The sequence below is a fragment of the Pantherophis guttatus genome, chromosome 5 (genome assembly GCF_059756535.1).
Source record: "Pantherophis guttatus breed Tessera chromosome 5, ASM5975653v1, whole genome shotgun sequence".
NCBI classification, from domain to species: domain Eukaryota; kingdom Metazoa; phylum Chordata; class Lepidosauria; order Squamata; family Colubridae; genus Pantherophis; species Pantherophis guttatus.
In genome coordinates this window covers 26837690-26852786 of record NC_142067.1, presented here as the reverse complement: position 1 = coordinate 26852786, position 15097 = coordinate 26837690, and the positions used below count along the sequence as shown (strand labels likewise).

The 15097-nt window shown below is 33.4% G+C and overlaps 1 protein-coding gene across 4 annotated transcripts in view; it reads right to left on the bottom strand.

Annotated features, from left to right (window-relative positions):
* The window catches only part of NBEA (neurobeachin), a 365883-nt gene that overhangs the window by 222054 nt on the left and 128732 nt on the right, over positions 1–15097 (bottom strand). For 3 of the 4 annotated variants that reach the window (XM_087894771.1, XM_087894772.1, XM_087894773.1), the window contains 2 exons: positions 10491–10618; positions 2315–2376 (listed from right to left, as the gene is read on the bottom strand). In XM_087894771.1, coding sequence (XP_087750897.1) covers positions 2315–2376; positions 10491–10618 — 190 coding nt within the window. Of the gene's footprint in view, positions 1–2314; positions 2377–10490; positions 10619–14850; positions 14941–15097 lie in introns of all 4 variants that reach the window. The other variant, XM_087894770.1, reaches the window with a different exon arrangement.

Sequence of the window (15097 nt, the reverse complement as noted above, 5' to 3'; positions counted from 1 at the left end):
CTAGAAGTGAAGCCATAAAACGATTGTATGATACGGCTTCATATTTCATGAAGAACAATAAAATCATTAGAAAAAGGTAATGAGCTGTGTGTGTGAATGTGAAAGTTCTATTAGATGTATACTGCTTCTATCACTAATATTTTATGTGTTGGAAAAGACATTTTTTTAAAAATATTGTTGCAGCATATATGCATCAATTTAAAATATTATTTTTCTTGTTATATTTTTAATCAATTAAGAATTCCTTCTTCAGGTGATAGTCAATTCTTAATTTTTATTTTCAACTTCTAGAAAATAGCTAAGAATTTTATGTCCTTATTAGAAATCTGCTGAATCTTCCTCTTCCTAATAAGAGAACTCATTATTATCATTTGAAATACTGAGGGGATTTCCTCTTAACAAAATACAACACTTTAAATAAAGCATTCTAATAATTGTGGGGCAGCTGTGGAAGGTAGTGAGGTGAACTTGGGAAAAAGGCACAACTGTTTTAATGTATTGAGGTAAGTTGCTTCACTTGCATTTTTGCAGAATTACGTTAAGCACTATCTGAAGGTCAAATCTGAAGCACTGTACAGTTCTATGGTAGACTTCAAACAGTTCTAGAATTTTAAAAGTTGAACATTTTCTTTACTTTTTGAAATTACAAATAAAATATCTGATCTGATATTTGGGGGTGGAAGTAAAGTGAAAGTTTATTGTAAGTCCATCTAAGACTGTATAAATAATGTATTTAGTTGGAATATATATAAATATTATCTACATTTATATTCCAAGATAACATTTCAAATTTAAAAACAATTGCTTTGTTTATTGCACTAAGTCTATATAAGGATGAAAAGGAAGGTGAAAAAGCAAAGAAGCTTGAATTTCTCACTCTTCCCACAATCAATATTTGAGGCACATTACATCTCTAGAGTCCTTAATGGCAGGAATTCCTGGAGCCAGCAAATGAGTAATGTTAAACCTATGATTAGATGATGAGACCATCAAAACACACTAAGCTGTAATGCAGCATTCCACTTTATCTCTGTGAGCTGCAGTTAAAACAAGGAGCAGGGAAGAATATATTGTATTAGTCCAGTCTAAGCATCTGCCTATGAACAGCTTGTGAGAGAATTCAATGGACTTAAATATTTGGGAGTTTCTTGAACCAAGGATTTAATTATTATATAACAAGTTTTAAAAGTTTTTTTGCAAGAGAAGTTTTGAAACTGAACCACAATGAACATTCCAAATACATACATCTTTTATTTAGATGTTTTTGACTGGGGAGGAAAAAGTCCTCCCCTCTTTTTCTTTTCTTCTCTCTCTCTCTCTCTCTCTCTCTCTCTCTCTCTCTCTCTTTTGATGTTTTGAAGAATCAGTTTGTGGATCAGCAAAATGTGAGTAAGCAAAGTATATTTCAGACTTAATTCTCATTTATGGCAGCACTGCACATGTTAACATCTGCAAATATAATTTTATTATTAAAATGTCGGTCTATAATTTAATAGCAAGCATACAGCTATTATGAATTTGCCATATTTCCAGGAATAAGCACTTTAAATATTATTTTATATTAAGTTTATTTAAGGGACTATAAAGAAGTATGGAAAGTAACTTTATTCAAAAGCAGGTATTAAATTATTTGCAAAAATATACATATACCACATTAAAATGACAGCTGATATTTCATTTCAGAGTAATGTTTACCTTTTGATTTATTATCTATTAGAATAAAAACAGTCACATCTCCAGATTTATACTTTAGATGGTCATTTTTCCTGAACATGTTATGCTTGTCCTACACCAATTGACCCAACGATTCCCAACCATGCACATCATTTGTATTTATGTGCATATCTGCAATGCGTTTTAGTCATATGCTTCTAATTGTCTATTATGTGATACATTTCTATTTATCAATATCAAAATTTTCAGATGTCATGCCTTATTTTAACTTGCTTTCACAGGCAATATTGTCAAAAAGGAATACAAACCAAATAATTAAATAAATTGATAATAATTGCTAATAAATTGCTGGCATCACACTATGTTGAATTTTCTGTTGTTGAGATCAGTTATAATTATTTAATTATGTATTATTTTGTTAAGGTTTTATCAATTGGATATCACCACATTTTCTTGAGGTCATATTCAATGCTTATTTAAACAAATAAAAATAAGGGTGTCTTTATAATGGAGTCACTCTATAAGTCTCAAATAGTTACTTTTTCAATATATAGGTGGAACTGCCTGTGCCTAATAATTATATTTCTCCAAAGGAAAAAAAAATGAAAATAGTATTTGTAAAAACTAGGAATCACCTTACTTGTGAACAAAGAAGCATAACAAGTTCAACCACTGAGGTGCTTGATTTCATGCAAACCAGTCCTGTAAAAAAGTAAAAACAAGGATTAATTTTGTAAAGCACTAACTATAAGAGGCAGTGTTAAATTGCTCTTTTTGTCAAATAGTTACATAGGTCAGCTCTTGTAACATTTCAATAGGATCTATCTAGCAAAGATTTCTCAGAATAATCTCCAATTATCTTAAATCAGAAACCATTTGTGACCCTATTATATGTGTTTTCCACTAAAGTCAACCTTATATTATATGAAACATGGAAAGAGCTACAAACTGGCACAAAAGGAATTCTATGCATTTTAGAAATATGGAGCCATGTCATTTGCTCAATTTGACATACACGCCGAAGAACAGATTATTTCTATATTGACTGACTGACTGACTGACTGACTGACAGAATATCCCTATGTTGTTCTTTTATTTAAAGATTTTAGTATATAATGGAAGCGGAACCCTAGTGCCAAAGCAAACATTTAAATTTAAGTTTCATACTATACAAGATTTCAAACCTTCAAGTTTCTTGAGGTGAATATTTAAAAATGCTTATTTTTTTATTTTAAGAAAGTTCTGACATTTAGATATACCATCACACCCACCATCATTAATTGGAAATGAATAAATATTTCTGATTAATAAAGAATAGCATTCATTTCTGAGCTGTTCAAATGCCCATACAAATATTTTCAGATGTATATATTTTTGCCTGGTTTTCCCAACTGCCTTGCAATGATTAAAATATGTGACTTTTAAGATTTTAAATTCATGTTATGCCCCATTGTGTCCTGGAGGTTTCACCAGTTTAAATACGATGCCATATCTTGAATTTTTTTAAAAAATGTTCTAATAATTAGGCTTATGCATCCTTTCCATTTGGCAGATACTGTAGAAGTACCATAGTTATTCCGATGAACACTTTACTTGCTTACTTTGCAGGTACAAATTCTATTTTAGCTAAATAGCATACAAAACAGAAAGTATTATACAGTATCCACTATATTTTTAAAATTATGTTCATGCTTCCCCCCCAGTTAATATAAATGTCTATTTACTGTATATTAAGTAGAAGAGAACAGTTTCCCTGTATACTACTGAATTTCCAATACGGTAAACTTCTCTAATCTTGGATACTTTGTGGTTTATTTTACATAGAAAACTGCTGTCTTGTACAAAGACACACTACTTATATATACACACTTCTTATATTAGAGATTTTTCACACATTCTGGTAAAACTCCAGAGTTTGGGATTAAAAGCAACATAATGAAAGCTACAGGATATAAATAATGCTCTGTTGATAAGTTTAAGAAGTCAAGAAACTGTAATATATTACTACTTAGCCAATTGCTTCTTGAACTACTAACAAACTTGCTATTTTCTTTATGCTATATGATAATTTTTTAAAAAAGAACTAGGTGCTGTGCTGTTGTAGTTTGCAAGACACCATGGGCTTTAAACTAATCACAACTGATATATATTAACTCTGAACCCCCGAACAATAGTTCAGAGCATTCATCTAAAGAACAATCTGGAGGGCACACGAGACAGGGGCAGCAACTCTTGTGAATTACAAGACAGAATTGTAATATCATCTGAGACTGAAGCTTTATAAAATTTAAAATGAAAAAACAAGAGAAACATCAGTCAGAGATGTCCCAAAGGTTCTTTTTCAAGAGGCAACTGGACTTCCTTGTTTTTCTTTGAGGATGTTTCATTTCTCATACAAGAAGCTTCTTCAGCTCTGACTGAAGAAGTGGGGAGCTGAAAGTCGGAGCTGAAGAAGCTTCTTGGATGAAAAGTGAAATGTCTTCAAAGAAAAACAAGAAAGTCCAGTTGCCTCTTGAAAAAGAACCTTTGGGACAACCATGACCTGGATGACCGAGAATCTCCAGAGACAAACAGTCAGAGATCTGGTTGAAAGAACACTGGGACAGTCTGATCCCCACTGCCCTCTCAGTAAGTATACTTACTGGCTGAACTCCACAAATAGCAGGATTTGATAATCTAAGGCTCTACTGCTTTTTCTTCATAGAAAACAGAATAAATTAAAAGGGTGATTTAGGAGACGACCAGGCTGAGCCCGAGGGAGGGGACAAACACATCATCAGTCTCAAGTCCGTGCTCACAAGAGATCTAAGTTCCACCTTCACAAGAGATATAAGTTCCACCCTTATCTACCACCAATTCGCTTTGACTGTTAGTAACTCAGATTCTTGTAGGGAGCTAAACCTTGCAATAAATCCTTATATTCATTTGAACTGCCTGGGTTTCCTGATTTCCACATTTGACAGTCAATTTCATTTAAAGTTGTTCAGTTGATCTTCCCAAAATGGCCCAAATGAAATTGTTTTCCAGTTAAGTGTGATAAATCCATTCCCCAATGCCCTTCAATCCTCCTAGGGAAAGCCAATTTATCACTTCTCCACTCAGTCAGGTTTCTGCTGTTGTAAAAGAATGCAAGCTTGAACTTCAGAAGGCATATGCAATTGCCTGATTCTAAGTTTAAGTTTCCAATGGATCTGCTGCTTTCAAATCACATTCCTTTTGTGAATCTAATTTATCCAGAGCTGCATGCATCTGAATATTTTCCACAGTCATTATCATTTCATCAAACTTTTTAAAACAGCTTCCAAGACACCTCCCCAAGATGCTGTTGAATGGCAGGAATATCTTTTTTCTGCTGATGATCTGCTCATTTTGTTTTGAATGCTGGTTCCCTGACAGTGCTGCTCCCTGTATTTGAATGGGAGCACTTAGGAAAGACCCAAGACAGCTTTTAGACAGCAATGAATCCACTTGAGAAGTGGTGTCTTGAAGATTCCAGTTCCCTGTGGGAGTGGTCAGAAAGTCATCCATCTTTTTTTTTGGCAGTTCATCTTCTTAAGCATGTCTGGGTTTTAACTTCACTTTTTTAATTTTATATTTCTGTTTCATTCTGATTTTTATCTTTAAAACTTGAGCGGCTGACTGAATGCTGATATATTTTAAACCCCTCTTGGACATTATCTATTCTGTTTCTCTGGTTCTCTTGGATTTATATAGTTGTTTTGAATAACTTTTGGTTTTCCATAAGGAAATGCAGCATAGTGAAATGTGATGTTTTCATTTTATCTACATCTATATTGGACTCTCAACATAGAGTTTTTGCATTTTGTTAATTTGCAAGATATTTGGAGCTTATTTTTCTTTTTTCTAACTTCTAACATTTGATAACATTTTTTTTCAAAAGTTTTGCTTCCTGAAAAACTTTTCGTGATTATGACAGACTCCTTCAAACTGAACATGAATATAATTTCAGAATGATTGTATCATGTACCAATCTTGAAGTAGGAAATTAACTTGTAATGCAGTGGTGAAATCTGAGCCAGTTTGTTACTGATTTGTACCAAACACGTACTGTGCACGCTTGTGCAGTATGCGCCAAAAGGAGGCTTGGGAAGGTAAGTAGAACAGCTCGGGTGGGGGAATCAGCTGTGGCTCGTGATCTTGGGGACCTTTTTAAAAACTTTTTAAAAGCATTGTTTACTACCGGTTTGGGCGAATAGGTAGTAAAAAATGGTTTTAAAAAGTAAAAAAAAATTTCCAACAATCACAGCTATGCTGTGCGATTGTTGGAACCTTTTTAAAAACTTTTTTAAAGCATTTTTTTACTACCTATTCACCCAAACCGGTAGTAAAAAAATGCTTTAAAAGTTAAAAAAAAAAGTTCTGACAATCAGCTGAGTGATGCACAATCGTCAGGCCTTTTTTTTGTTTTTTAAACTTTTAAAAGCACTTTTAAGTATCGGTTCGGCAAACCGGCTCTAACCAGTAGTATTTCACCCCTGCTGTAATGTCTGTACTGTAATGTATTTAATCACACAACGTTTTTGACAAGCTATATCAGTTCAGCTGGGCTAAAATATTTTACTGCTGATTGTGTCTGATGTATCTCACTGCAGTGCCCAACAACAGTCAGCCAGCAATGATAGATTCTATTGTCCTGATTCCATTTTTCCATTGTGGTAATAACCTGGTGAAATCTTTCACCATTCTTGTCACTAATTACACTTAGATTTTCAGGAAAGAAGTCTAAGTGTGAATGCAGAAAATTAATCTTCATTGACATGCTGCATGGTCTGTACACTATTAGAAGTTTGTCAACCAGCTGAATGCAGTTTGATGCTGTGTGGTTGCCAAGAAAATTGTCAACATCCTTGAATACCTTCCAGGTGATTTTCTCTGGCTGCACTAACAGATCTTTAAACTGCTTGTCACTGATGATGTGTCTGATCTGTGAAGCAAGAAAAATGTCTTCCTTAATCTTGACATCAGTTATTCTTGGAAATATCTGTTTCAAATAACAAGAACCTTCACTTTTCTCTTTCATCGCTTTCACTTTTTTTTTTTTTTTTCAAAAGACTGAAATTTTTTATGAAGCAAAGGCAAAAATATCTTGGTTGGGTCATCAAGTGGCTCAAGTGCCTTTTTTCTGTCCTGAAACCAAATTCTTTCAGTGTGGCCATTTCTTGTTAATGTAATGTGATTCTCGTCCATATTTGTCCCATTCACATACGTAACAAGAGTATTTGGCATATCCAAGCTGCATTCCAAGCAGTAGAGCACTACTTTTAATATTCCAGTTGTACTTGGTATACTGGATGTGCTTCAACAATAGTTCCATGTTTTTGTATTTTTCTTCCATGTGTGCAACATAGCTAACAGGTACTAAAGAGTATACATTGCCATTGTGTAAAAGCAGAAGATTTCTATAAAACGTTACATGATATGTTAAATTACAACTTATTTTCATGATTAGCAGCCAAAAATCTATAAGACACACCCCAAAATGTTCAGAAAGCAAACTTTGTTGTCAAGGGTAATTTAACTTGTCTCAATATTTAATTAAGCCAAATTCCTTTCCTCATTAATATAACATATTGGATTAATTTTATATATGACTTAAAGGAGCTATTTCTCATAAATCCCAAAGAATTGAAGTATGTATTTATGGGCAGTCCAAACCAAACCAATTTCTCATGATAAGAGGAAGACGACAAAAAGCAAAATGTGACACCAAGTGGCATATCTTTATTAAAGATATATGGAACAGGAAATACGTCACCAGTCAAACTTACAATTTAAGTCATCTGAATATACAGATCTTTTAACATATACAACTTGTGGACAGTGGTACATGTTTAACTGATATTAAGAACTGAAGTGTAAGAAGAAATATTATTCCAAAGAAAGTGTTTAGAAGATTGATGTATTTAGCTTTCTTATTTTATAGTTGAATTAATTATTCCCTCAGCTTTGATTATCTGTTAAGAAAATAGAATGTGCACACAGATTGTACATCTTGACTACAAGGCAACAAAAATCAAGTGTCGGTTTATCAATAGGTTTGTTAAATACCCATACTATAAATAATGTTCTTTAAAAACCACTTGAGTTGAACAAAATATATTTAGAAGGTGAAAAAGTGCAATGCTGTTGAGATACTAGCCTGGCTGTTTAGGCTATTTAGCCAAAATGGAACACATTGAACCACCTAACTGAACAATTAATTGAACTTGGAATCTGTTACAAAAGGAGTGTTCCCCTTCAAATTATCCACTTATAAATCAGATAGGAGTGAAAGTAATTTCTAATTTCCATGACATGCAAACAGTTCTGGCTTTTTTCTATAAAGAAAAAAAAATGATCTTAGGATTTCTGATGCTGGTGTGTGGCTGTGGAACAAGAATATAAAAAAATATTTGAAATATTTGTATAATTATTCATAACACAGTTGCTGTTTCTTTAGTCTAAGAAATATCAGCCCCTAATAAAAAATAGTTATCAAAATTAATAGAATTTTTTTTAATTTGATCTGCTGAGTGAAAAGACAGTGAGATGTAGCATAGCTCTCACATGTTAGATCAAGAAAAGAGTTTATGTGTGAATCTAATTTAGAGATCGCTCAATCTGAATCACATTTGAAAGATTTGTCATGGATGGGCTAGAGATTAAGGAAGGACAGAAGGAAACAGACTATTGGGAAGAATGCTGGTAGAGATGAGAAAAAGGATACACATATATTTGTATATAATTATATTTGTATTTGTGTATTTATCATAATATTACCAGGAGAGACAGAGAATGTCAACATCCCAAGCTCTTTATCTTTATTCATTTACATAAAGATTAAGAGCAGAAATAGTACTTTGAAACAACTCTGATGAGTGAGTAGTATAAACCACTGTTCTTAAATGATACTTACATTACTTACATTATATACTTACATATACATGTAAGTATATAATACTTACATGTATATGATATATGCATGGTATTTGTTATATATTTACCAAGCTATTTAAAATAATTGAGCATCTGTAGATATGTTACACGAAGCTTATAAGCAGAAGAGATAGATAGATAGATAGATAGATAGATAGATAGATAGATAGATAGATAGATAGATAGATAGATAGATAGATAGATGGATGGATGGATAGATGGAGGCAGGCAGGCAGGCAGGCAGGCAGGCAAGCAAGCAAGCAGGCAGGCAGGCAGGCAGGCAGTACTTTGTATCATTAATAAATAAATGAGTTGTATCAATCCTGTTTAAGGCACCAATGTGGGTTTATAAGTAGTATCTTAGGATTTTATATAAATTTATCCATTCATTTAGCAAGATCAATTACTATGTTGTAATATAACATACTATATATAAATCATATATTATGAAACTGAAAAATTAGATATCATATTTACTTATGTTATTGTTTTAAACAAAGGACATACTTTTCAACTACCTATATATCTTAATAGCTTATGTTTAAGAATAGCCTTTTCATTAGTCATCAAATATGCTACATACAGATTTGAAAAGATTCTTAACTCTCAAAGACTCTCTAATGTTATTGATCTTGCAACAATAAATCATATTTTTATGATCACATAATTAATTGTGTTCCAACACCCAAGTCATAAGTATTACTTGGAGTCAAAATCATATATGCCATGCTTCTGAATGTTGGAAATGTTTTTGACTCCATCTCTATAGACAAATATTGGGTTAGCCTCAAGTACACTGACATTGACATATGGATGTTTTTGCTTTTCAGCAGATTATATAACAATATTTAGGTGTAATCTAAATGGGGCATTTCCAACTATTCGTGAAAAAGGTATAAGAAAACTATAGCATTTTTATGCCCTTACTTTTCAATCTTTACAGCAACACTTTAGCAAAAAAGTAGATAAAGTGCACCAGCATCCTAATCAGCAAGCTGATTTAAACATTCCAGTGTTATTTATGCCAATGATATAGTCCTTCTAGCTACAAATTTTATTGGCTTTAGGGGACTTTGAGGATGCTAGCTCATTACTATAGTGAAGAACATTTACACATTCATTACAAAAAAACCTAAAATAATATTTGCGCACAGACTGAAGTTGCACAAGTGAGACATCAATGGTTAATACCTAAGAGATAGTACAATAGTCAATAGCTCAGGTAGCATGTATCACAAATGAAAAGTATCATTGGAAAATTAAAACAAATTATTGCTTTCCTGTTTGGTCAAATCAGAGACCAAGTGACTTTCCCTTGGAGAACTTGGTCTATATCTCTTTTTTTAGAGATTATCTAAATGAAGTAGGGTATATTCAAAATTAAGATTTTCTATGTTAACATTTGGAGTTCACTAGGGCACATAAAGTATATTCTATATTTCATATATGCCCATCTCTTTCTCTATGGATCAAGAGCAGTTGAGTGTTACCTTTATGCCATTATATTGCAGATTTGAAAAGAAACTCAGTTGAAATGCTATTGAAATTTCAGAACTATTTTATTCTGTTTTTTTTTTTATCAAGTGAAGATGAGCATCTCACCCACAATTTGGTAAAATTCCATTAAAAAGTTTGCAGGGACAGAGAAAACACAAGATCTATACAAACTGTTATTGTTGGTTGTATGGATCAATTGTTATTGTTGATTGTGTGTGCTATATCAATATACCTTATTTTTTTGAATAGGAGTACATTAATTGTATGGATGTATGTATATGCTTAATCTGTTTGTGAACAGTTAATATAGTTGGCCTTTGACTATAATAAAAATTAGTTCAAAATATAAAGAAATAATAAAATAATTACTGAATATGTATTACCTTCTATTAGGAGCTCTTGCCCATGACTGCCCAACAATGTGCGAGATAGGAATGGGGCAAAATCCACAAAGATTTCCCGAAGAAGAGGAGCCACTTTTTCCAAAGCTCTTTCAAGTTTCGCAGTTATGCTGTTGAAAGCAAAGCATGGTAAGTGAGATAAACAAAGTTATCATAAAGCAATCCTAGGTAGATAAAATAATTAGTAACATAATTTTAAAGTCTGCTTTAAATTGATTTTGACTCTTGGAGATTTCATGGAGATAGAGTTTTTTGGCACAGTCTGGGTTTGTCCCTGTGTAGTTCCTATTTAGTCCTCGGGTTAGAATGGCAATTGGGACTGGAATTTCTGTCACTGAGCTATGCTGTCATAAAGTGTGATGTCTTGTGACCACATTGCTTAGCAACAGCAATTCCAACAGTCCCAGTTGCTGTATATTAAGTCCTATTATAGGACTAAGGAATTGCCAGTATGGGGCCTGTCAATTTAAACTGTTAAAGACCTAGTCTGAGGATTTTCAGGTAAAAGTCCAAACTGTGACACACCCTCCTGATTCAAAAGTTCTTTATCCCTGGCAATGTGGCTGAGCCTATTGGTCTGGAACTTCTGTTGGAATCTGAAGCATGGCAGTTGTACTGTCCTGCTCTCCCTCCTTCTGCTTTCCTCACTCAATTTGTACGGCCAGTAGTATCACCATCTCCCTCATCTCAGCACCCAAAAGAGAAGTCTTTGGCATCCAGATGTGGTCACAAGTGTCTCCTGTTTCCTGTTAGTGTCACAAAATTTATCATGAGCATGCTGACTGTTCCCATCCAATATACCTCTTTAAATCTTGAAATGCTGTCAAAAGCTGTCCAGTTTAGCTGCCCTTTATTCTCAGTCAGCTCAGCAAATTCACATCGACCTCAGAAAGAGATCTTGACTGATGATTATTTAAATTAAGTAACAGTCAGTTCCTAAACAAGTAAGGCACTATGAGTAGCAGAAGGCTGGATTCTCACAGTGTGTTGATCATTCCCACATGGCAATCTGGATGACAGACTAGGGACCGTCAGCAATCACTGTTCTACCATTTGTCCTTCTAAATATGCTGCCCATCATGCCCTACCGGATTTATAAAAATAAAAACCCTACCAAACATCGTTCATACCCAACTCAAAATCTGAAACTATAACCAAGAATGTCATCCTGCATGAACTATACTGGTTTCCAGTGTGTTTACAGGTGAAATTCAAGGTGCTGGTGGTTACCTTTAAACCCCTATTAAAGTTCCCCTTGGAACTTGAGTACCCTAGGGATTGCTTTTTCCAAGAATCTTTACCCATCCAACCAGGCCAAGCAGAATCAGCATATTGCAAATTCTGTCAGCCAAAGTGTGTTGGCTGGTGCGGACCTACAAGTTTTTTCTGCAGTAGCCTCTGATTTATGGAACATCCTCCTGTCAGAGATCAGAATGGCCTCAAAGTCTATTAGCCTTTTGTAAGGATCTAAAAATCTGGGTATTTTATTTTATTTTATTTATTTATTTTGTCAAGCATATATAAGATTACAGATACAAGTATAAACTTGACTATGAATACATGAAATGCATACAACTAAATGGGAACATTAGGACAGGGACAGTAGGCACATTGGTACGCTTACGCACGCCCCTTACAGACCTCTTAGGTCTGAATGTGTTAAGAGCCCATTTCCTGCCTATATTGCTAACTGGCCAAATATCCTGTTCTTGTGTAGGTTGAATTAGATGTTTTTAATTTTTTTTTACATGTTTTACATCTTTTATTATTTTAATTTTTTTTTTAATTGTAACATATTTTCTGAATTTTAAGCCTCACAAATTTGCTGACTGAGATGGTCAGCCACACAAATTGAACAAAAAAACAAAGCAAAGCAAAGCAAAGCAAAGCAAAGCAAAGCAAAGCAAAGCAAAGCAAAGCAAAGCAAAGCAAAGCAAAGCAAAACAAAACAAAACAAAACAAAACAAAACAAAACAAACACTTTGTTTAGGGATCATTCTATAAAACTGTTGGCATGCACTAGGCCTGATCACACACCTGTCTAACTAGGGGAGAGTCTATGGGCCCAGAGCTGATCGAGTGTGGTATAATGGTCCGGGCAGTAAGCAGCTGGGTCTGGCACATAAGAAAAGAAACATCTATTTTGTTCCAGGAGCCCAGAGATGAATTTCCTGAGGTACACGTTTGCCTGTTCCAGCACACACACAACCTGAGCCTCTCTAGACTAAGCTCCAAGGTTTCTTTCTTTCTGTACTTGACAAGCTAGTTGTCAGCTTGAGAACCCCTAGACTGACATATTAGATTACCAGTAGAAAGAAATTACATTGGTATAAATCTATCAAAATATTTGGATTAAGCAAATTGTAATAACAAGAATGTTTATGATATAATTCATTAGTTAATCTTTTTGATGCCTCAAGTCTCTGCTGTTTCTGTACAGATTTATATACCTACCATATCCAGACACCAGTTTGCAATTTTATATAGTTAAAGCAGTTAGAACCACTACTAAGAATACAGAGGTTCAAAACACAGACTGGGGAAAGGGAAGGGATTACAACTTTAGAGCACAGTTGGCTTATTTCTTTCATTAGACTATCAGTAAATTATAAGGATTAAATGAATTGTTAAATCAGTCAATGTTTAATGCAAGCTATCTAGGTGGTAAAAGAGGCATTCAAATTGCATTTCTCTACTGCATTTCCAAGGAAGCAGAGAAAACATTGATTTCTTACTTCCTCTTTTAAGATAATTTTCTGTTGTTTAATCTCATCCAAAAGCCTTGTGATACTACAGTATGTAGCTTTACAGGCGCACTGTTCCAAACTGTTTACAAGCTAGATTTTGTCCAAAACAGTTCAACCAACCATTTCCTTTCCTTATTTTCCTCAACAAAATGCTACTCTCCTCCTCAAAAGCTAAAAAATATATTAGCAATTCAACAGAGAGAACAAAGAAAAACCTCTACCCTTTGTAATTATTAGAACTCTCTCCTTGCCTTTCGGAGAGAGTTCCAATAATCAAAAGGTGGTAATGACCAGTGTAATATAGGTCAAAAGCACATTTATAACACTGGCCATTACAAGTATTTGATTTTTCTCTTATGGCATTTATTTCCTAGTAATGCTCTCACGAAATCATTCTGTCATTTTAACAAGAAGTGCCACAAGGCAGCCGTGAAGGAGAGTAGAAAGGATTATGCTGACTCCTGACATCCCACAGCAGATATTTTAAAAGGTTATGTATGTTCTTAATATAAACATGACATTAAAAATTGAAGTTTTTCCCTAAATTTTTTCTTGTAGAAAAATGGTTTTCTACCCAGAGTATATTGCTCAACAGGTTTAAATAATCTCTGGAGATATGGAAAAAGCTTTTAGCAATAGAAAAATAGTATATATATATATATTTATTTTATTGTTTAAACTATGTGTAGATACATTATAGAAACTGCAAGAAAATGAAAGTAATTTTATGAAAAATAATACTTCATATAAAATCCAACTTCTGAAACACTGGCAACTACAAGAAACATCCCAAGACTAAAATCTTACACTGAATTCAATTGTCCTTTTTCAATCCAGAAATATGCCATGCTGTGAATCATGGAAGAGCTATACAACAACATTTCATCTTTTGTAATGTTAGCAAAAATATAGTTATAAAATTGCAAAACAAAAGTTAGTAAGGCACCTCATGAATAACTGAAAAACCCAGTCGTAAAGATGAGGCATTAGAAGTTAGAACAGAGTTGGAAAGAATGTTATATGTCTTCTAATCCAACTTCCTGTTCAAGCAGAGGATATTATACTATTTCAAATAAAGGACTATATAATCTCTTCTTCAAAACTCCAGTGATGGAGTATCCACAACTTTTGGAGGCCTGTTTTAAAAGGCATCAAGAAACAATAAACTTGGATATGCAATCCAATCATACTTTTGGCAAAGCTGAAATTCAGTTAAATAATAGCTGCTCTTTTACAACAACACTCAAAATAGCATGAAACAAGCAAAGGTTTAATATTATATCAGTGAAAAAGATGACAATCAGCTTATTCACATTATCCAAATTATATAAAAAAGAGAACAAATTCTATCTCTTTGCAATCTGATTATAAAGATCTAAATATCTCAATATAGATATAATTTACTGGATGTAAAAAACAATCTCCATTGTTTATGCACTACATCCCACAATTAAAAGTAAAAAATATGGTTATTTATTTTAGCTCAATCTCCTATGAATCAAGACATTCTCCCTAATATTAAACAATTCTATGACAATATTTATCCAGTCTACTTTAATGCAGAAAATCCCATCACTGGTTGCCAATATATTCACCCTTCAGAAGGATTATCATCATAAGTAACCTTCTTCTTCTTCAATCCATATTTTTTGTCATAACTTTTACCCTCCTCCCATGTTCTGTCTCTGAAATATAGCCATACAAACAACCAGAGGGGAAATGTCAGATTGTGAGAAAGCAAAACATAAATAAAAGATATATCGTTTTAACTTGTTTAAAATTAAAATTGGATCAATTTCTTTTTTAAAGGACTATCTAATATATAATTAGTGATTCAGTGTT